General features: G+C 52.1%; 1 protein-coding gene across 1 annotated transcript in view; it reads right to left on the bottom strand.

Moving 5' to 3' along the window:
• Window positions 1-4,277: 4,277 nt before the first annotated feature.
• Slc9a1 (solute carrier family 9 member A1) overlaps window positions 4,278-21,104 on the bottom strand; it is a 54,989-nt gene continuing 38,162 nt past the window's right edge. The window contains exons 2-12 of the mRNA XM_010632813.3: window positions 17,412-17,872; window positions 14,163-14,413; window positions 13,110-13,327; window positions 11,617-11,819; window positions 9,326-9,415; window positions 8,825-8,895; window positions 8,536-8,709; window positions 8,216-8,330; window positions 8,008-8,109; window positions 7,238-7,310; window positions 4,278-5,642 (exon numbers count right to left, since the gene is read on the bottom strand). Of these exons, the coding sequence (XP_010631115.1) occupies window positions 5,308-5,642; window positions 7,238-7,310; window positions 8,008-8,109; window positions 8,216-8,330; window positions 8,536-8,709; window positions 8,825-8,895; window positions 9,326-9,415; window positions 11,617-11,819; window positions 13,110-13,327; window positions 14,163-14,413; window positions 17,412-17,872 (2,093 nt within the window). The 3' untranslated portion in view covers window positions 4,278-5,307. The remainder of the gene's footprint in view (window positions 5,643-7,237; window positions 7,311-8,007; window positions 8,110-8,215; window positions 8,331-8,535; window positions 8,710-8,824; window positions 8,896-9,325; window positions 9,416-11,616; window positions 11,820-13,109; window positions 13,328-14,162; window positions 14,414-17,411; window positions 17,873-21,104) is intronic.

Raw genomic sequence — 21,104 nt, 5'->3', positions numbered from 1 at the left:
GTTCATACAGAGATTTCTTTAACTGAAATACCTTATAGTTTCTTTGGTGTGAAAAACTATGATAGTACACAGGATCCTAATGAGATAATTAATAATGTGAAATAGGAAGTAAAGGGCTACAGGTGTAGGGCAAGTGGGAAGGGTGGGGGAAAGGTAATAAGGGAGAGGAAAAAATATGAGAAACTGAAAAAATGGAAACAAAGTGTTTGTAAATGGGGAGGGGAGGAGGGGGTGAAGGGAGGGCAGGGACAAAGGGAAAAAATGAGAATCAAGATCTATTATGTGAAGGTACAGAATCCCAATGATGAATGAAACTGTATTGTATACCTAGATTGTACCAATAAACTCAATAAAAAAAAATACTAAGACATGCCTTGCCTTTTTACTGCCATTATTCCAAGAGGGTATCGTGCAGTTTCCCAGAGGCGATGTGACAAGTGTACAGCAGGTGGAACGCTGAGGACATGAGAATGTGGCTGTCTTCTCTCAAGCCAGGCTGTCAAATAATGATCCTCATCTCATCGTTTTTGGTTCGAAAGCTATTTTTCATTAAAAATTTTATATTTATATGAACAAATAATGGGTTAATTCTTTTGAAATGAAAAATATATTTTAAAACTTTGTTTGCATTTCTAATCCAATAAAATTGATAGGTAATAGCTCACACAAACACAAACCCTTAGGGATCCTGGATAATTTCTGAGTGTGAAGGGCTCTGAGATCAAACCATTTGAGAACCGCTGGCCTAGGGGAGCCACTCACTAGGGGGCAGGCGGTAGATCACAGGACCCCCTGCTCTGGATGCCCCACGCCAGGGCTCTGCCAGCACCGTCCCTCTTGCACGTCATAGGAGGCCTCGTTCATCACTCTGCCATCCCACGCATCGCCTCCCCGGCTGCACTTCATGCTGAGAGACTTCTGCCTGGCAGAGGTCCCACCTGAGGACCACACTGGTCTTCGCTGTGCCCAGTCACCACAGCAGCTGACTGCTTAGAGCCCCAGGGAGACAGCACCGTAAGGCTGGTTGACGACACGTCAGTCTCTGTATCAGAGGCCAGTACAGGGCTTCACTTCTTTCATAGCCAAAATACACAGGCTCAGGGACCTAGGGGTGGATATGACTTTCTCCTTCACTATTATTCCAAGTTACAAAGGGATGTCTGCCTTCTGTCTCCGACTTCACGTCCAGTGGGTATGGAATCCTTAATGCCCAAAGAGGACTATTTCCTCCAAGGAGACACAGACACGGTTGCTTTAAATTAGGCATGTCCCTGCGCTCATGTTGGGCTGTGTGTTTCTTAACCAAAAGACAGAGAGGGGGTCAACTGTACCAGCTAGGGTAATCAGTGTGGGTTACCAAGAGGGAAGTAAGTTCCTGCTACACAGTGGGCGTGTGGTAGGAAAACTCTCACTGGAATCCAGGATTCACAGATACCTCCCACTTCTCTCATGTTAAATCACGCTGCTTAGTGGGACACTGGGAAACCCAACAGACATCAGAGCAGTCAGAACCTCAACTGCTCAATGGGAACACAAGGTCCAGGACACCCCCAAAAGCCCCAATCAGCCAGGATAGTGATACACACCTGTCATCCCAGCACTTGGGAGGCTGAGGCAGGAGGACATGGGAGTTCAAGGTCAACCTGGTCTACATAGCAAGTCCAAGGCTGGCCTGAACTACATAGCAAGGCCCTGTCTCATTTGAAAAAAAAATAAACTACAACATCGGCCAGGACGCTGGTCCATGGCAAGAGGAATGTGGAAGCGGGGAGGAAGGGTGTGATGATTGCTATCGTAAGCCTCAGTCCAGCCACGAAAGGGGGCGCTGTTGTGTTATTCATGTTCTCTGTTGCTCCTAAGAGCTGGGTCTTAGCTGTTTTACATTAGTTTCCAATTGAGTGCAACAGGATGACAGGGATCTGCTGTGGATGAGATATTGTTGCTGTCAGGGATGAGGATTTTTGCTTTTTTCTTCTTCCATTACAGAAAAACTGAGGTGAAATTCAAGTAACATAAAATTAACCACTTTAAAGTGCACAATCCAGCTGGGTGTGGTGGCTTACGCCTGTAATCCCAGCACTCAGGAGGCTAAGGCAGGAGGATCGCTGTGAATTGAGACCAGCCTGGGATTCACAGTGAGTTCCAGGTCAGTCTCAACTATATGGTGAGACCCTGTCTCAAAAAACAAAAGTAAAAATAAAAAATCCAGCAGCACTTAGTACATCCATAATGTTGTGCAACCACCACCACAATGTTATCAAAACCCTTTCATCATGTCAAACTGAAATTCCACAACCGTGAAGCAACAGGGACATGCCATTTTCATCCAAGGACAATAGGTGCTGAGGGAGAGAAGTGACTCTGCCCAGATGCCCTCTCTGTTTCTCCTCCACGCACAGGGCTGCCTCCCCTCCAGCTTTCTGTTGGATTTGGCCAGTGAGGGCACCATCAGGATCAAAAAAGAAAGATTGTCAGGCTGGGGATTTAGCTCTGTGGTTCTGCCACCTGCCCTTCCCAAATGCAAGGTCCAGAGTTTGAACCCCGGTACCAAAAAAAAAAAAAAAAAAAAAGATTGTCTGTCCTGTTACCACCTCTGGCAGGGTCTGTGTTCTGCCACCTGTGGCCACAGCTCGGGCTGGGCAGCCCCTCCCCAGCTCTTGCCCTGTGAGCTCCAGCAGTTGTAACGGCCTCCTGGGTGAGCTGCACAGGTCCATCCCGGGTGGGTGCCCACAACCCTTCAAGTATACCATCCTCTACCTGCTGGGGCACCATTATAGATACACAGAATAGTCCCTTTTGCCAGTGCCCACTTCAGACTTCATAAACCAGCTCTATACTCAGATCCCAGGCTGAGCAAAGAGCTTTGCTGGAAGGGCCCAGGTTCAGGGGGATCTAAGTGTACACCACGGCCCTCTGGTGGTCAGCTCTTAGAAGAACACCAAAGAGATCCAAACTGCTGAACGCAGCCCCATTAACACCGTGACACAGTTCATCTAGGAGTTACAGTTCCCATCTCACAGTGAGAACACAGGGTTTCAATGACTGCCTACTGCCCTAAGGACCAGATCCTTGTGTGCGTTTGTGTGTTTCTGGGGGTTGAACCCAGGGCTTTGACGCTGAGATACATCTCCAGCCCTTTATTTTGAGACAGGGTCTTGCCAATTCTCTATGTTGCTGCCCAGGCTGGGCTTGAACTCATGATACCCTGCCTCAGTCATGCATAGTTCTGGGATTACAGTCACGTGCCACCATGCCCAGCAAGAATCAAAATCTTGAGCATGGATGGCAAAATCCCAACCTTGCCTCTTCTGCTGTCACTACAACCCAGCCACGTAGGCCTTTCCTCAGGCCCCAGGATGTTCACAGGATACGTGGGACCTGCTGAGGCCTCAGCTGGTTACCTCAGCAGTGCGTCAGCAGTCTCCCTCACCACTGCTCCCGGGGTTTCCACAGCTGTGTGAACATCGCTAAAAGCTGCTCTTCCACGCTAGGCTGAGAGCTCCGAAGGGCAGGTGGCCCTGCCCGGCTCACTGCTGAATGCCTGGCACCTGGCAACAACTAATCGGCACCTGATGGTAGCCAAGCATTTCCGGATCAGCTCTTGAGCTGAGTAACTCAGGCTCCTCCCTGAAGCCCCTCGCCCAGGAAGCAGCCCTGGACTCTGTCAAAAACTCACATTGATTTATTAGAATATGAAAAAGGTTGTTTCTTCTGTACAGGCGGCAGAGTGGTAACAGCTGCAGTGGCTTTGTACATGGTTGTCGACGTCACCTTGTGTGGCGACTCCTGCCCAAAACAGCACTTGCATGGAGAGGACATGGACACATGGGCTGAGCACCCATGCTCCTGTCCCCTGGAAGAGGGACACTCCAACTATTGCACGATCCTGGGGGAGGGAGTGCCCAGGGGAGGCCACCCATAGGCCTGGGCCTGGCCATGGTGGCAGTGAGGGTGGGGAGTATGTGCCTGTGAGCAAAGGCCTCTGGTGATCCAGGACTTTGTCCACCCCAGCAATTGCAGCTGGGGCAGGAGACGGCAGGGGAGGCCTTCTCCCCAGAGCTGGGCTCCACAGCAAGCTGGGTATGCACGAGGGAGAACTTTGGTGGAGGGGAATGTGAAGGCCAGCTGGGCATGGTGGTGTGTGCCTGTCATCCCAGCACTCTGGGAGGCTGAGGCAGGACTGTAAGTTTGAGCCGAGTGTGGACTTACCCTGTCTAAAAAAAAAAAAAAAAAAAATTTAAAAGGGCTTAGGATGTAGCTCCGTGAGAAGGCCCTTGGTTCAATCCCCAGAAACACACACAAAAACAAACAAACAAACAAAAAAAACCAAAACAACAAAACAGTTCGGCAGGAAGTGAGGGTCAGGCCGGAGAATAAGGAACAAGGCAGGTGCCAGGAGGCCCTGCACCTGTGAGATTAGAGAATCAGGACAGGTTGGGGCCATGTCTGAGATCAGAGTTAAAAGCCCAGCAGGTAGAGGACTGATTTGGGGGAGGGTTTTGGGCAGACAGGCACAAATGAGGGCTGAGGGGGCCAGAGCTCTGACAGGCTAGAGCTTTTCAAATGCTCTAAAAACAGGAGTACCTCTGTGCATGGAAGTAAGGACAAACAAAACATAAAAAAGGCAGCACTTTCTAGAGCCCCAGAAAGTCCCTCCCTGGGAAGCAGCCCCAGGAGGGGCCAGTGGTCCCTGTCACTCCAGTCACTTCAGGGTCCCAAGAGCCCCAGTGGCACACAGAGAAGCTCTCAGCCTGTAGCTGTGAGGACAGCTCAGGTGGCTAGCCAGGGTGACACGGCTGGCAAGAGTGGGGTAGGACTGCCACAGGTCACTGAATTCTCCCCCAGTCCTGCTGTTTCCCCTGATAGAGGAGGGCCTGGCCGAGGGCCAGGCAGGCCCCAACTCCTTCCTTTCCCGGGTAGGACCACAGTGGAGCCAGAGGCTCTTTGGTTAGATTGGTCTGAACAGTGGGTGACGGAATGGAGGCAGGGACTTTGTGGCTGAGAGACTGGTCTGGGCCCTGCTCCGGTATGGGACAGCCTGGATCAGGGGAAGGGCAGGCTCCGGATCACCAGCCCAGCAGTTCTGCCAAGTGGATTGGGAAGGCAGTTCCAGTGATCGGGGCAGCTTCCCAGGAGGCAGGGGGAAGCCGTGCTGCGTGGGGGCTGTGGGCCCAGCTGCCATGCGGTGGGGGTTGGGGCAGGGCCAATCCAGGTCAAGAAGGGCGAGGGGAGCCCCCTAGGTCCCCTCCAGCCTGTGCTCTGGTGGGAGAGTCTGTGATGGGACGGGCGCCACCCCTGGCCCTGGTGCTACTGTGCTTTTGGGATGAAAGGCTCTCCTTCCCCAGGCTCCGGGTGGGGGCCTGGGTCACTGAGGCAGCGTTGTATCCTCTGGGAGCCAGGACTGTCACTTGGCCCAGGAGTGAAGACATCATCAGTGCCTGGGGACGAAGGCTCCTTGGTCCGCATCATAATGCCATCATCATCCTCATCATCCTCAGCCACTGTGACTGGATCACGGCTCAGCCCCAAGACCTTGCCCTTCAGCTCCTCGTTCACCAGGTCCACAGACTCGGGAGACTGCGGGGAGGCTGGGTCGATAGTGATGACCGGCAAGTCTGCCTTCGGCTCGTAGGCCAGTGGGTCTGGGGACGAAGAACAAGGCCCAGGCTATGTTCTGACCCTGATCCCTGCCCAGCATGGGCCACACCTTGAGGGGCCCTTCAGTCCACGGCAGCAACTCCCAGAGACTTCCAGTGAGTATAGCCATCTGATGGACTTCAGAACCCTATTTCCCTTCTAGTATCTTCTGGAAAGAGTTAAAGACATCCTATCACAGTGATCTGTGCATCCCCATGTTCATAGTAGCACAACTCACAATAGCTAAATCTTGAAAGCAGCCTAGCTGCCTACTGACGAATGGATAAAGAAAATGTGGTCTACATACACAATGGAGTACTACTCTGCCATAAAGTAGGATAAATCTGAGCTGTTTGTAGGAAAATGGATGCACCTGCACACGACAATGTTAAATGAAATAAATAAGACACACAAAGATATCACTCTTACATGGGAAACCCGAAGTATAAACAATTTAAAAAGCAGGGCCAGGAATTTAGCTCAGTGGCACCTCACCTGCCTTGCAAGTGCAAGGTCCTGAGTTTAATCCCCAGTACTGGAAAAAAAAAAAAATTTTTTTTTTTTTTTTGGTACCAGGGATCAAACTCTGGTCCTTGCACTTGCAAGGCAGGTGGTGAAACCACTGAGCTAAGTCCCCGGCCCTAAAAAATTTTTTTAAAGAGCAAAATAAAAGATAATATGAAATAGGGAGACAGACCCTTTGCAAATGGGATGGGGATCTAGAGATGGAGGGAGGAGGGAAGAAGCGGGGGCAAGGGGACACAAAAAGAATTAAGATGTGTTATATATATATATATGTACCAACTTCCCACAATGCATTTTGTCATTATGCTCAGCAAACATAAGAAAGAAAAAAAAAAAATTCTAGGGCCAGGATTTAGCTCAGTGGTACCATGCCTGCCTCATAAGTGCAAGGTCCTGAGTTCAATCCCTGGTACAAAAAAAAAAGAAAAGAAAGAAAAGAAAGAAAAGAAAGAAAAGAAAAGAAAAGAAAAGAAAGAAAGAAAGAAAGAAAGAAAGAAAGAAAGAAAGAAAGAAAGAAAGAAAGAAAGAAAGAAAGAAAGAAAGAAAGAAAGAAAGAAAAGAAAAGAAAAGAAAAGAAAAGAAAAGAAAAGAAAAGAAAAGAAAAGAAAAGAAAAGAAAAGAAAGAAAAGAACTCTGTCTACATGGGCCCAAGGGGCCCCTCCGTCCCCGGCTTCCCTTCCCTCAGACTGTTCCTTTCCTTGGACTGGGGCACCCTAGGTGTCCAACAAGAAACAGGCCTCACTTCTGAGTCATGGCCTGGCCCTGGGGCCCAGAACTGTGAGAAGGCCTGTTACCTCTGGGGGCTGGAGGCCTTGCCTGCTTGCCAGGTACCCTGCCTGTCCCCGGCTCCACCACAGTTCTCACTGAGAACCCCATCAGAAGCACCTCTGGGCCTGGGGACAAGAGCAGGCTGTGTGGATCTCTGTCCATTCGTAGCCCCAGCTGATGCTGATACAGTTCACGGCCTGGGAGGAGCTGAGGGCGAAGCCTGTCCTGCCCGCTGGGTCTGTGGCCAGTTCCTGTCTGAGCCTCAGCAGGCTGTGCTTGGCCCCAGGGCCCCTCTCCAGGTCCTTACCTGAGCCGATACGGGCCCGAGACATGGTTGGCGAGTCCAGCTTGTGGGCGGGCACCGTCAGGTAGTTGTTCATCTGACAGAGAGAGCGGACAAGGTGAGCGCGGGCAGCCAGGCAGGATGGATCCCTCTACACACCCTGGCAGGGTACTCTGGATTAGGCTTTTCCTAATGCCTGCACTGCCCACCCATGCTGGAACTTCAAGGGCCCCGGGGGTCTTGTCCCAGCTGCTACAATCTCCCTGGGGAGCCTCGAACATTCCTGCACCGCCTCTGCTGCCTGATCCAGCCCACACCTGCCTGAGGTTCAGGACCAAGAAGCTAACAAGAGAGGAGCACCTGGGCCCTGGATGACCCTTAGGTGTCTAAGGCCCAACAGGTCACAACCAAGTTCAGCTCTTTACCTTCTTTCAAAACCCTCTTCCTTCCTTATGATACCCTGTGACGCCATCACTCCCCATTAACCCAAGTACCGAAGAAGCCTGGATACAACCGTGGACGCCTCAAACTGGTGACCAAGCCTTATCAGTTCCACTTCCTTAGTGTCCCTTAAACATGCCCACCCCTCTACTTTCCTCTGCCACAGCCTTCATCTGGGGTACCTCCCCACGGTGTCACCCCCTGGGATGGAGTGCAGGCCCCCACACCGCCAACAAGCCTCCTCAAGCTCCTTTGGGTGTCCAGAATGGGCACACTTCCTCAGAGGGGCTTGGTGGCGCACGGAGGGTGCAGACCCCCAGTAAGGACGGCTCAAGCTCCAGTCCCGCACACACCTTCTGCTCCAGCTGCCGAGCCTTCTGTCTCCGAAGCAGCATCTGGTTCCAGGCCTCCTCGTAGGGGTCAGCCACCAGCGTGTGTCTGTTGTAGGACCGAAGCTGCAGGAGGAAGAGCTGTCAGGCTTGGCTACGTATGGGACATGGGGTGAGGCTCCTGAGGGCTGCAGGAAGGGAAGGGGACAGCAGGGCATGGGCAGGGTCTCACCCGCTGCCTGGTCTTCTGCAGGTTGTTCCTCAGGATTTTGCGGATCTCCTCCTCTTTGTCCTTGGACAGTGCTGGCAGGATGCGCTCGGCAGGCAGGGCCTTGGGGTGGATGTTCCTAGGACAACAGGGCACGGGCTAGGCCCCCATTCTTGTGACCCTGGAGCCTGCTGGGGCTGGGCCGGAAGGTCATGCTGGGGATGGTCCGGGCAGAAGGTAAAGCTTCAGGCCCTTAGTGTGGGCCCAAAGATCTTGCACTCCAGGCTGGGGTTGAGGGTTGGCATGTGGTGCAGGCACTGCCCACATTGGCCCCTGGCACTCACTGCATGGAGACCGTGGAGACGGCAGAGGGGATCTTGCCCATGCCCCCGCTCTCCACCAGTTCGATGGCCTGCTTCATCTCCATCTTGTGGTAGAAGGCGATGAGCTGGGGCTCCTTGGAGCGCTCGCCGGCTATCAGGCACTTCTTCACATATTTCTTATTGAACCGGTTGAGCCTGGCGGGAGGAGGAAGCAGGTGGATGGAGCCAGCATGCAGGTGTGGGCAGATGCCCAGGCACTAGGGGAGCCCTTATCACCCCACTCCCCTCACCCACCAGGCCTGCTACCTACTTGTCCTTCCAGTGGTGATGGCCGTAGTGGCCACAGATGTCCTCAATGCCCGTCAGGAGGTGGTCCAGGAACTGAAACAGGCCAAGCCTCACTGCTGATCTCCTTCCATACCCAGACCTCTCTGAAGGTGCCCCATTGACCACCCTATTGTCTTCTGCTCAGCCTGGCCCTGTAGTTCCAGAAGTAGCCAGGAGGTGTCGCTCATCCCCCACTCATCCTGAGCTCAACCGGGTACCTCCAACCTTCTATCCTGGAACCAGCGAGTCTCCTTCTCTGAACCCACTTGAACCCCCCACCTATGTCAGGTTCCAATTAGAGGCAGAGATGGTGTCACACTCCCTCGGCCTCCCTTTCCTAGCACCTAGACCCTGGCAAGTGGCCTCAAGGGTAAAGGGACTTCCTTGTACGGGAATGTGTAAGAAGTGGAGGCAAAGGCCCAGCTGCTCCCCAGCTCCCTGAGCCTCCTCCTACAACTGAGGGGCAAGCCCCAGCTCCCAGTACCTGTGTGTGGATCTCCTCGTTGATAGAACGCTTTGTTTCTTGCTTTTTCTTCACAGCCAACAGGTCTACCAGGGGCCGAATGGTCATACCCTGAGGGCACAGGCGGAAGTGAAGGACTCAGGTTCCCAAACACTGGCAGGGAGGTCAGAGCCTCCCACCTTCCCCAGGGCCCAAGGTGAGGATGTCTTTCTGCTTTCAGGACAGAAGGTTGTCTGTTCTCCCCACCTCCATCCCAGGACTTAAAGTCAGGTCCTTTTAAGGTCCGCTTCTTACTGCAGACACGGCGAGAAGTCTGACAGTGCAATCAGCCTAATGACCCTTACAACAGTCACTTAGGTGGGGCCTGGGTTCAAATGCAGGCTCCAGGACAGACTCTGCAACCTGAGGAGTGATGCCTCCCAGGGAGAGAAAGGCACCTCTGCTCTGTTTCCTGCACAGGCTGCTGAGAGGACCTAGAAGTAACAGCAGCAGCTTATTCATCTATTTATTGGTACCAGGGATCAAACTTGGGACCTTGTGCTTCCGAGACAGGCAGTGGAACCACTGAGCTAAATCCCTGGCCCAACAGCAGCTAATTTAACTGGATATTTTTCAGGTCATAGCATTCACTAGTATTAGCTCTTTAATGCCTACCACAACTCAAAAAGGCAGGTCCTCTAACTGTTCTCGTTTTGTAGATGAGGAAACTCAGGCTCAGAGGAGGCCTGTCATCAGCCCTAGAGTAAGCAGCTTCCTAAGGTCACAGGGAAGTAGTAGAGCCAAGATTCACACCTGGCAGGCTGTGTCCAAAGAGGCATCCCTGCCCCAATGTTGCCTTCAGTGAAAATGGGTTTGGAAAGCCATTAGCATAAACAACTGCAAAGTCAGGGTGAAAGTATTTTTTGATGATGAAAGAAGGATAAAACGAAAAAGGAGGCAGCCCCTTCTGCTTCAGGAGGCTGAGGCAGGACGACTGCCACACATTCAAGGCCAGCCTGGACTATAGTGAGATCCTGTCTCAAAAACAAAACAAAAAAACAAACAAATAACAAAAAAGAAAAGAAAAAAGAAAGAGAGAAGGAGATACACCCAGCCTTAGGCGGTTTCTCCTGAGAAGACAAAGATATGTTCCATCCAGAGCTTGGTGAGGATCTATATCCAGCAGACAGAAGTGATGGCAAAGAAATGGAGGCCACGACAGAGTTTCACACCTGCCCAGGGTCACAGAGTCAGGTACAGCAAATTGCACCATCCCGGCCTGGGTTTCCTTGGGGGGTAGGAGCAGTGGTAGGGCTCTCAGCTAAGCCTGGGTCACTGAAATGCTCAGAAGTCACTGACCAGCAAGCTGGAAAAATTCTTGGGGATAATCTAGCCCAGTCCCCTCACTTCACAAGCCAGGAATGCAGACACAGAAACGGGCTTTTCCCCGGGTCACAGAGGCAGTGGTAGAGGCAGAGATGACTTCTGGCCTCCTGCTACCTGACTCAGACACCTGCCCAGCTGCCCGTGTTGGGCTGTTATTCCCTCTTTACAGATGCAGAAACTGAGATCCCTAGATAGTGATCATTACACTGAATCAGAAGCAGAGTCAGATTTGGGTCTGCTGACTTTACCCAAGTCTCTGAAATAGTTTCTAAATAAGTGTGGCAGAACTCCACTTACTTCATGTTCCGGTCAATCACTTCACAGTGACTCCTTATCACGACTCTCATTTTACAGCTATAAAAACTGTAGCCCAAAAGGGAGGTGGCTTGCTCAAGGACATTGTTATGGCTTGTGTAGATGTCCCCCTAAAGCCTCATGTGGTCATAGGTGAGGCCTTTTCAGAGGTGGCTGGATCTAGATAAAGGTGTGTGATTACTAAATTGCTCGCTGACTGGTTTGGCATAGTTCTGGTTAGGACTCAGGGTGTTCTACTTTGGGTGTGAGTGTTTCCCACCCTAAGAGTATGCAGCCTGGATAAGATATAAAGGACAGAAAGAGGGCCCCTGCTTGTTGCTTGTGGCTTGCTGCTACTTCACTGCTGGCTGCCTTCTGCTTGCCCTGCTTTGCCATGAATCGTTTCTCCTCTACAATGCCTGTCTGCCATACCACCCTGCCTTGGAACTAGCCAACTACAGACTGAAACCTCTGCAAACTGTGAGCCAAATAAACTTTTTATCCTTTAAATTTGGGTGTTGGGTATTTTGTCTCAGGAATGAGAAAAGGAACTAAGACAGTTATGCAGCAAGTTAGCAGTGGAGCTGGAACAGAATCCAAAGCCCCATTTGAGCAACACTCTCTCTTTTCAGGGAGTCAGGCGGGCCCAGCACCTGCACAAAGACGGTGAAGAAGATGACGGTGATGATGGCAGTGAGGAACAGTTCACACATGGGGAAGTGCTTCCTGTCTAGGAGGTAGCCCAGGGAGAAGGCGATGGCCCCTCGTAGGCCCCCGTAGGCGATGATGAACTGGTCCTTGGGGGTCAGCTTCACAATGCGGAACTTGTTGATGAACCAGGTCAGGCCCAGCACACCTGCCAGGGAGGGGGGAAGAGGAAGGGGTCAGGCTGTCCCCAGAACCTCAGCAAGTCTGCACGAGGGCCTTCTGTATCCAGGAAGCCTCCACTGACCCCAGCCAGCTCACTCATTTCTTGAGTCCCTCAGCCCAGTGCACCCCGAGTTCCTCAGTGTAAGAGCTAGGTAGGTCCTTAAACTGGGCTCCCCAACTTGGATATGCTTTGGAGACATCACAGAAGCCTCCAGTTGGCCAGAAGTCAAAAGGGGGAAGGGAAAAGAGAAATCAAGATTGGTGACAAGCAGATACTTATTAAATGTGATAGGCTCATGGGAAATCATTATTCTATTCTGCTCTTCTATGTATTTAGAATTTTTCATCATAAAACATTATTTAAAAATGCAGACAGGGTGTAACCTCAACCCACAAAACCAGGATCCCTAGAGGATAAAGATCGGAAACAATGGGCATTTTAAAAAGTGCACCAAGTACACATGAAACAGCCAGGCTTGGGGACCACAAACCTAACCCGCATCCCAAGGGGAGGTGAGAGCCAGAGAGGGCAGCGACTTAGCCACCGAGAAGAGGCACATTTGGCACATGGAAGTGGAACCCAAGGGTCCGAGGTCTGGTCCCCAGAGGTGGCTCTGCGCTGGGGGAACTGCAGGCAGCTCTACGAGTGCTCATGGTGTCTGTGCTGCAGTGACACACTCCCGGCTCACAGGCACAGACTGGGTTCTGTGGGCCTTAGACCCTCCTCAGGGGACCAAAAGGTTTAGAGTCAGAGGTCTCCAAGGCCTCTTCACTCTGACACGCTGTGGCTGTCCCACAGGTCATGGACTCAAGGGCCCCTTGTGGCATCAGCTTTGCAGAGAGGGGAAGGAAAGGGAGCAGCCAAGAGCCGCCCAGGGCCCTTCTACACACTCTACCACATGCACCCCGTCCTGTACCACCATACCTCAGCCCTTTCACACACTACTCCCACACTGCACCACACACTCCAACTCCAGACCCTCTGTATAACACAGTACCACGCATACCCCACAGCCGAGCCCATACACGAACTGTTCCACATACACAAAACCTACACCACACACAGCAGCACCTACACATCTCCCCCTCAAAGTATCATAACTACTCAGCCCCTCTATCAGCCCGGCCCCTCAACAGAACACACTACACACACACACACACACACACACACACACACACACACACACTCTCTCTCTCTCTCTCTCCCTCCCTCTCTCTCTCTCTCTCTCTCTCTCTCTCTCTCTCTCTCCTCCCTTGGCCTGGGTCCGGGCCTCACCCAGAACCCGGGCGATGAGGCAGAAGAGCAGGGTGCTGATGACAAAGGTCCAGTTCCACTGGTGGGAGCCGGCCACAGTGGAGACGCCAAGGAAGATGAAGATAAGGGTCTCGCTGACGCTGCTCCACATCTTCAGGAAATATTTGATGGTGGTGTGGGACTTGTGGGAAATGTTGGCCTCCACGTAGGGCCGCATCACCACTCCTGAGGCGATGAGTCTGGGGTCGGCAAAGAGCAGGTTTCAGAGGTGAGTGACACCATCCCAGGGCCTCTGCTGCCAGGGGCTGACAGAGCCAGGATGAACAGGTGCCTGTTTACTGAGCACCTCTCAAGGGCCGATATCCACAGTGTGCTTTGCGCATCTGTTCTCGACTCAATTGTCCCTTCAACCCCACATGGCTGGGAACAGACTTGCATTTTTCAGAAGAGAGATGTGACATCTGGAGAAATAAAATGCCTGCTAACTGTCACACAGCAGTAAATGGCAGTGCTAAGGTCTGTCCAACTCAAAGCCTGTGCCTTCTCCCCAGGACCATGCTGCTTCTGTCCAGAGAGTGCTAACAACACCTTTCTGGGGCCTCTCCAGTGTTTTTTCCTCTCCCAGAATAATGCCCCTTCCCATACCAGGGGCACATGAGCTTTGTTCCAAGCAGTAGCCTGAGGCCTCCCAGCCTGGCACCCACAATGGGCTTTGCTCCTGCTGGACAGATTTCCTCCCTGTCACCCAGAATCCCCTCCATGCTTCCGAGGTCAGTCCTGGATTCTACTCTCCTGTGCCCAGAGTAGCACCAATGTAGGTTGCTCTGGCCCCTTCTGATTCCAGCCTGGAATTCCTTTTCCACATTCCCAAATCCCACAGAGCCCAGCAGAAGGGCCCTTCTAGGAAGCCTTTGATGACCTCAGGGATGCACATGGCTACCAAGCAAGTCTGGAGCCTGGGGCTCAAGTCTCATGCCTGAAGCTAAAGTCTGGGCCCTCAGGAGCTCCTGGAGGCCACACAAGCCTGGGGACTCCTCCCACACCGATCCCACAGCCTGCCACGCCTGGACTCACGCCATGATGCCCGATAGGTGGAAGAGCTCAGCTGACAGGTAGGCCATATAGCTGTAGAGGAAGACGAAGAGCGGCTCGATGACGCGGATGTGGGCAGTGAATCGAGAGGTGAAGGCTGCGATGATCCCGTAGACCACACCTACAAACACCCCGCCCAGGGCTACTACAAAAAAACTCAGGAAGCCAAGAACGATGTCTACGATGCCCACGTGGTCATAGTTGGCAAACTCCTCAAAGAGATGATACAGGACCTGGGGAGGATGTGCAGGCTGGTGGGTGGGTTGGCAGGGTAGCCCCATAGCTCCCTGGGGTCCACCATGGCGATCCCATCCCCTCAGTGGACAACAGTCACAAGAAGAGACCATGTGATTGGAGAGAAACCCTAGTGCCGAGCAGGTGCTCAAAAACCAGAGGGGCTTCACTGTGGCTGCAGGCCACACTAGTTATGAGCACACGCCCTGCAGCCAAAGGACTTGGGCAGGAATCCTTGGCCCTGTTGTTCCCTAGTTGTATGCACAGGGCCAAATACTCAGTCTCCCTGTGCTTCACTTTTTCCGTCTATGAAGTGAGCACAGAAAGTGTGCCCACTTTCCAGGGCTGTGGTGAGGATTAATTAGTAAAGGGAAGGGACCCAGGGTTAGCAGCTACTGGTACTAGTAAGTCAGCCTATCTCACTCCTCTCTGGATTTCAGTCTGTCCTTTAGCACAAAGCAAGGAGGTTCAGACAGTGAACTAGAACAGAAGTTCTTAACCTCCAAAATTCATGTGGCCAGGCAATACCAGACTCGGACTCTGGGTGCACTGAGAAAGCTCCAAACTCCCCAGTGGCTGCAGTGAACAGCCTAGTTCAGATGCTGTGGAACTAGAAGAGTCTCTAAGGCTTCCATCTTCTGGTCTAGGAAATAGATGGCCTTTGTAACACTACTGTCAGCTGTCAAAATGGTACTTCATTCACTGTAAAGCCTTTGAACAATCTTCAGCCTAGTCAACGCTAAACAACCTCTTGAGATAGGCAGGACATGGATGCCTGCTCCCTTGCTAAACGGAGGCTCAGAGAGGTAAAGCAAGAAGCCAGAGGGCTCCCAGGCCAATAAGACTGGGTCCAGAACTTGTGTGCTGACAGCCGTGGGCTCAGGCCTCCTCAGTAGGTTCAGCTTCGACATTTTGCTCCCCCAGGGGCTGGCACTATGCTTCCCTGTCTACTAAGTGCAGTCCAGTTCCAGGCAGCACTGCTAGCAACCAGCTGGGAGTTTCCAGGCCTGATGGGAGTGAAGAGAAGATGTGAGAAGCCATGTCAGGGAAATCTCCAAAGCCCTCGGCATCTGGGCAGTCCCTGGAGGCAAAGGGTAGGAACCTGGGGTTGAGCTGCACCAGGGCACAGGCTGCCCAGGGAGTAACTTGACAGTCTGGGAAACAGGGAGGACACCCATGCCCAGAGCTCCAGGAACCAATTTGGGTCAGGAAGGAAGGGCAAATGTGGGACACTGGCCAGGCCCTAGCGCTGCCTGGACCTCAGCCGTCTGGGAGACAGGGTGGGGCACCGGCAGCAGACAGCCCTGTCAGCAGGTGAGCTCTTAGGCTGGGCTACCTAAATCCACTCCTAGCTGGAGGGGATTCATGGACTACCACACGGGCTAATGGGGCAGGTGCAGAGGACAAGATCCTCCCTTCTGGGCTGGCTCTGTTGGCAGAAGCACTACAGAGAGGCAGTGCGGCATAGGTCTGTGTTTGGGCTCTGGACTGGAACAGACTGTGCAGATATGAACCTCAGCAACATCTCTTATCAGCTACTATGTCCTCTTGGTGCCTCAGTTTCTTCATCTATAAAATTAGGATAACAACCTAATTTTGCCAACCCCACGCAGTTACCTGTGGATCAGATGAGGCAATACACATCTGCACAGAAAGTACTTGATGACCACCAACAATCACCACCACTATCATCCCCACCAGGGAGATGCACTGCAGATACAAAGCAGCTGTATCTGAGTTACCCCTTGATACAAGCATACCCACTACTCCTGGTAGTGTCAACCTCAGCCCTGTACCCAGTACTAGAGAGTGTTTGCCCCAGTATGCATGAGGCCCTGGTTTGATCCCCAGAACCCCCAGCCCCCCACCAATCTCTGGGAGGACAATAGCCTGGATTCTGAGGGCCCTGTGTTACAAATGAGCGAATCAAGATTCCTGTGTTAACCCGGTGCTAGAAGAGACCGGGGACAGAGGCTTGCCTGCTCAGGCCAGGCTGCTGCTCTGCCCAGCCCCTTGAGGACCAGGCCAGGGGGCAGAGAGGAAGAGGAAGCCAAGGCTGAATACCAGACTGCTCAGAGGTGCTGCTTCCTGCAGGGCCAGGGTGATAGGGAGTCTGTGTGCAAGAGGGGACTACGCAAACACATCCTTGTATTTTCCTGTACATGCGGCTGTTTTCTGAGTGGTCCCGCCTAGGAGGAGGACGTGAATGTGCACACACACACTCATTTCCTGAGGAAACTGCTGGTCGGAGGATACATGCAGGCATCTGCAGCACAGCTACATAGAGACCTCTGTTGGGTGCCTATCCTCACTACACCCTAGGAGGAAAGCACTAACACTCTGCTACTTTGCAGCTGTCACCCATGAGGTCCAAAGAGCTAGTCACTTGCTTAAGGTCACACAGCAAGCAAGTAGACAACTCATTTCACTTATCACCTTTTGGAGGTTTGTGGGAGCGGGCAAGGCCTTTTTCCATAATCTCCCCCCAAAACTCTGCATATATTAATTTCTAACTTAAGATACAGACAAATGAGAGCTAAAGGCCCCTCACGAGAGATGAAATGGGCTATAAAGAGGAAACTGAGGCACAAGGAGAATAAGTAATTTGGCCAAGATCACATCAAAGTGAGAGTCAAGGAGGGAGCGTATAACCTAGTAAGGCCAAGGGCTCAGGCCCTGGAATGAGACAGACCTGGTTCAGCACAGAAGTTCTATCACATTGCCTGGTTCTATCACATTCTAGCAGGTTATTTAACTTCTTTGGGCCTGTTTCTTCCTCTGTAAAATGAGGACAGTTAAGTCACTCTCAGGGTGTCCTGAGGATTAAATGGGAAAATCCATGTCAGAGGCCTCAGCATGGTGCCTGGCACACAGCAAGCACATACAGGCAATGGTGGTTTTTATTACTGTTATTAGTGGGTGGGTGTGGGATTGGCTCCTGGACTCGATTTGGGCCCGTGCCCTGTGTGCGCGTGGGCGTGGCCCCCGGCCCCTCACCACAGTGACGGCGTCATTGAGCAGGGACTCCCCGAAGACGAGAATGTGCAGCAGCTCATTGATGTGGATCTCCTCAAAGACGGCCAGCACGGCCACCGGGTCCACGGCTGAGATAATGCTGCCAAAGAGCAGGGTGTCCAGCAGGCCGATGTTGTTGATCTGCTCATCGCCCACCTGGCACACGGCGAACATGAGGCCTCCCAAGAAGAAGGCATTCCACAGTGTGCCCACCACGGCGAAGATCAGGATGGTGCCCAGGTTCTCTGTGAACTGCCGCAGTGGCAGGAAGTAGCCCGCATCCAGGATGATGGGTGGCAGCAGGAAGAGGAAGAAGACGTCTGACTGTAGGAAGGGGGGCGTTTCGCCCACACCCTTGATCAGGCCCCCCACCAGCAGCCCCACCACGATCAGCAGGCAGCTCTCTGGGACGATGCTCGAGATAGTGGGGATCACATGGAAACCTGCGGAGGGCGAGAGAATGGGAGGCCATGGGCTGTTAGGGGAGCCGGGAGAGCAGAAGGTTGGGGACAGGGCTGGGGACCCAGAGAGCAGCCGGCAAAAGGTGCACAGGCTTGGTCTCAGAAGGCCACTCTGTGAACTCTCTGAGCCTCAGTTTCCTTGCCTGTAAAATGGAGGGGATAACTCCAGCTTCACAAGGTTGTGGTAATAAAACAAGTGATATTTTTAAAATGCTTTTTTCAAAGGAGATTCCCACGCTGTCTCTGTCATAAAATGTTACAAAGCAGCAGTGCGTATGTTGCCAGAAGGCAGAAATTATAAATTGATCACTGAGACACTAAGTACATAAGGCTATAAACCTACATCTGAACCCAAGGCATCTACCTAGGCACAAGTTCAGGGAGGCAAACCTGAGCTCCACGGGAAGAGCACCAATCTAAAGGTTCTGTCTGAGGGAAGGTGGTGAGTTCCCTGTCATGGAGGTATTAAAGCCAAACACAGGCAATGAATGGTGAAGAAGTGCCCCAGGAGATAGAAGAAAGCACAGCAGAATCAAAGAACACTAGTGCAGGAGGGAACCTGAGGACAGTAAGTTCTGGGGTCTGCAAATCTGCAGGATGGCACATGCCTCGACTTCCAATCCCAGATGTGCAGATGGCAGACACCTGCGCATAATCATGGCCTGACGGGCCCCAAGAGGCCAGCAGCAATCCGTTTTGGCATATGAGACAGAACCTATTTGTTACTCTGTTTCTAGTCCAATTCCACCTACTCTAGAGATGGGGCAGCTGAGGCTCAGAAAGGGGAGAAGACATCCCAAAAGCACACGGCCAGTGAGCAGAACCAGGAGCGGATCCAGGTCTACTTCCCAGCTCCCAGCAGACTCCATTGTTCTGAAATTCAGTTTCCTAGTCCTTTTCCCCATCAAGGCACCTACATGCCCCTCTGCTTGAGACCCACCAACCATCTCCCCAAGCCAGACCTGGCCCACAGCAACATGCCATTCTCTGTCACGGCCCACCTTGGGACTCCAAACCAGACCTGGGAAGTATCAAAAATCCCTGCCAGAGAGGGCTTCTCAATGCCAGCTTTGACCCTAGAGCCCTACAAGTTATTTGGTTTTATTTATCTGATTTTGTTTTTGGCGGAGGAGACCTGGGCATCTAGCTGCATGTCATGTGTCCTAATCCCCAGGGTCAGCCTGGCCAGCTTTGCTCAGGCAGAAAGCCCTCACCAGTCACTAGCCAGTAAGCTCTGTGTAGGCAGACTTCATTTTTGGTCATCCCAGGGTTGAGGACACAGGACCAATGTGGGTGTCTTGGGGTGCAGGGGTGGGACATTATGCATCTGCGTGCTTCCTAAAAAACTGTAGCAGCCCTCTTTCTCTTTCTGTCCCTTATATTCTATCCAGACTACATGCCCTTAGGAGGTCTGGCAGCATTCACATCCAGGGCGAGCCTTCCCATTATCCATTATCACCCAGAGCTAGGCCAATCCGTGGGCTAACCACACACCCTTATTCCCAGCATCACTCACTGTAGATCCAGCCAGCTGAAAAGCTCTACCTGTGACTGAATGAGGTTTTGGGGAGACATCTAGACATAAGTCTGACAGTCTGTCCAGGCCACTGCTCTAATACCCCCAGGTCCTTGGCTTACATTTATTTCCCCTGTTTTTTGCAGTTCTGGGGATGGTGCATGCTGCACACTCTCTACCACTGAGCCACACACCCAGCCCATCCCTGAGATCCTTATGGAGAAGGTCTCCTTCTCTTTATGGCCCCAGCCCCTTCTCTTCTCAGGTACTGACTCAGGTTATGCTACACAGCTAGAAGTCAAAGCTCACACTCAAAATACTATCCAGGCTGGGAATGTAACTCTGTGGTACAGTGTTTGCCTAGCATGCACAAGGCCCTGAGTTCAATCCCAGAGCCAACACAACAACTACCCCCCAAACTCACAAAACTATCCAGGCCCAGAACATGAGCACAGTGCCAAACTCCTGGGAGACAGGCAAAACATGTTGGAGGGGAAAAAAAAAATAGAAAGAAATGTCTCCATCTTAGGCTGGAAGGGGACCTCAAAGCCACTTTGTGTTTTCCTGATTTCAAAATAGACTTGACCAAAAGTCATCTCTTACCCTGAAAAGTCTCCCAGTCTTTGTAGAGTGCACCATTTACACTCAGTGCTCAGCCCGCTGGTACCCTGGGAAAGGCTGGCCCATGCTGCTCCAAGTCTCTCCTGTTGTACAGTCTAAAGGCCAAACTTTCAGCATTGCCTCTGTCATCTGGTCTTGCCTCACGTCCTGTTCTCCCCACAGGCCACCAGCGCCTTAAGAGTCAGCCACATTTCTTGCAATTGTCCCAAATGAGCCACATTCTCCTCCGCCTGCAGACCTCTCTGCCTAATCTACTTCCTCTCTCTAGGCACCATTCCTGCACTCCCCACCCCCACGGTGTGGCCCACGCCATGTGCTTCTACCTCTTCTTCGAGGAAGTGCTCGCTGACCACTGTGTCTGCCCACTGTGTCTCTGTTGGGACACAGACCTTTCTTGATGCCTCCTTTTCTCATAACCTTCAGTACACAGGGAATCCCGGAAGATGAGCTCACGGATGATCCATAGCTCACGGATGTGGATCTCTCTGGCACCTACTGAGGTCAGACACTTCAGGCAGAAGCAGTGGAGACAGGGCCATAGCACCCACCCCAAGATCTGTCATACTCTGGAGAGGAGAGAGGGAGGTATGGTTGCTAAGTTTGGATCTTGAATGTCCCCCAAAGGGCCATATTTTAAAGGCCTGGTCCCCAGGGTAGCACTATTGGGAGGTGGCAGAAGCTTTAACACCACCCAACAGGAGGCCTTTAGGCCATGGGGGCTTATCTTGGAGGAGACTGGGGGTGCCTCTTATCCCCCCCCAATCTTTTTTGTTCCCTGCTTCATGATGTAAGTGGTTTTGCTCTGGCATGTGCTCCCATCACATGGACCTCACTACAGGCCCAAAGTACTAGGAACAACCAATCATGGACTAAAACCTCCAGAACTGTGAGCCAGGCCTGGTGTGTGGCTCACACCTGTAATCCCAGCACTCGGGAGGCTGAGGTAGGAGGATCGCTGTGAATTTGAGGCTAACCTGGGCCACACAGTGAGTTCAAGGCCAGCATGAACTGTATAGCCAGACCCTATCTCAAACAAACAAACAAACAAACAAAAAAAAAAAAAAAAAAAAAAAAAAA

Source organism: Fukomys damarensis, unplaced genomic scaffold (genome assembly GCF_012274545.1).
Source record: "Fukomys damarensis isolate Sample0158 unplaced genomic scaffold, DMR_v1.0_HiC HiC_scaffold_23, whole genome shotgun sequence".
In the NCBI taxonomy this organism is placed as follows: domain Eukaryota; kingdom Metazoa; phylum Chordata; class Mammalia; order Rodentia; family Bathyergidae; genus Fukomys; species Fukomys damarensis.
The sequence above is the reverse complement of the archived record's forward strand: the minus strand, read 5'-3'. Positions and strand labels throughout refer to the sequence as shown.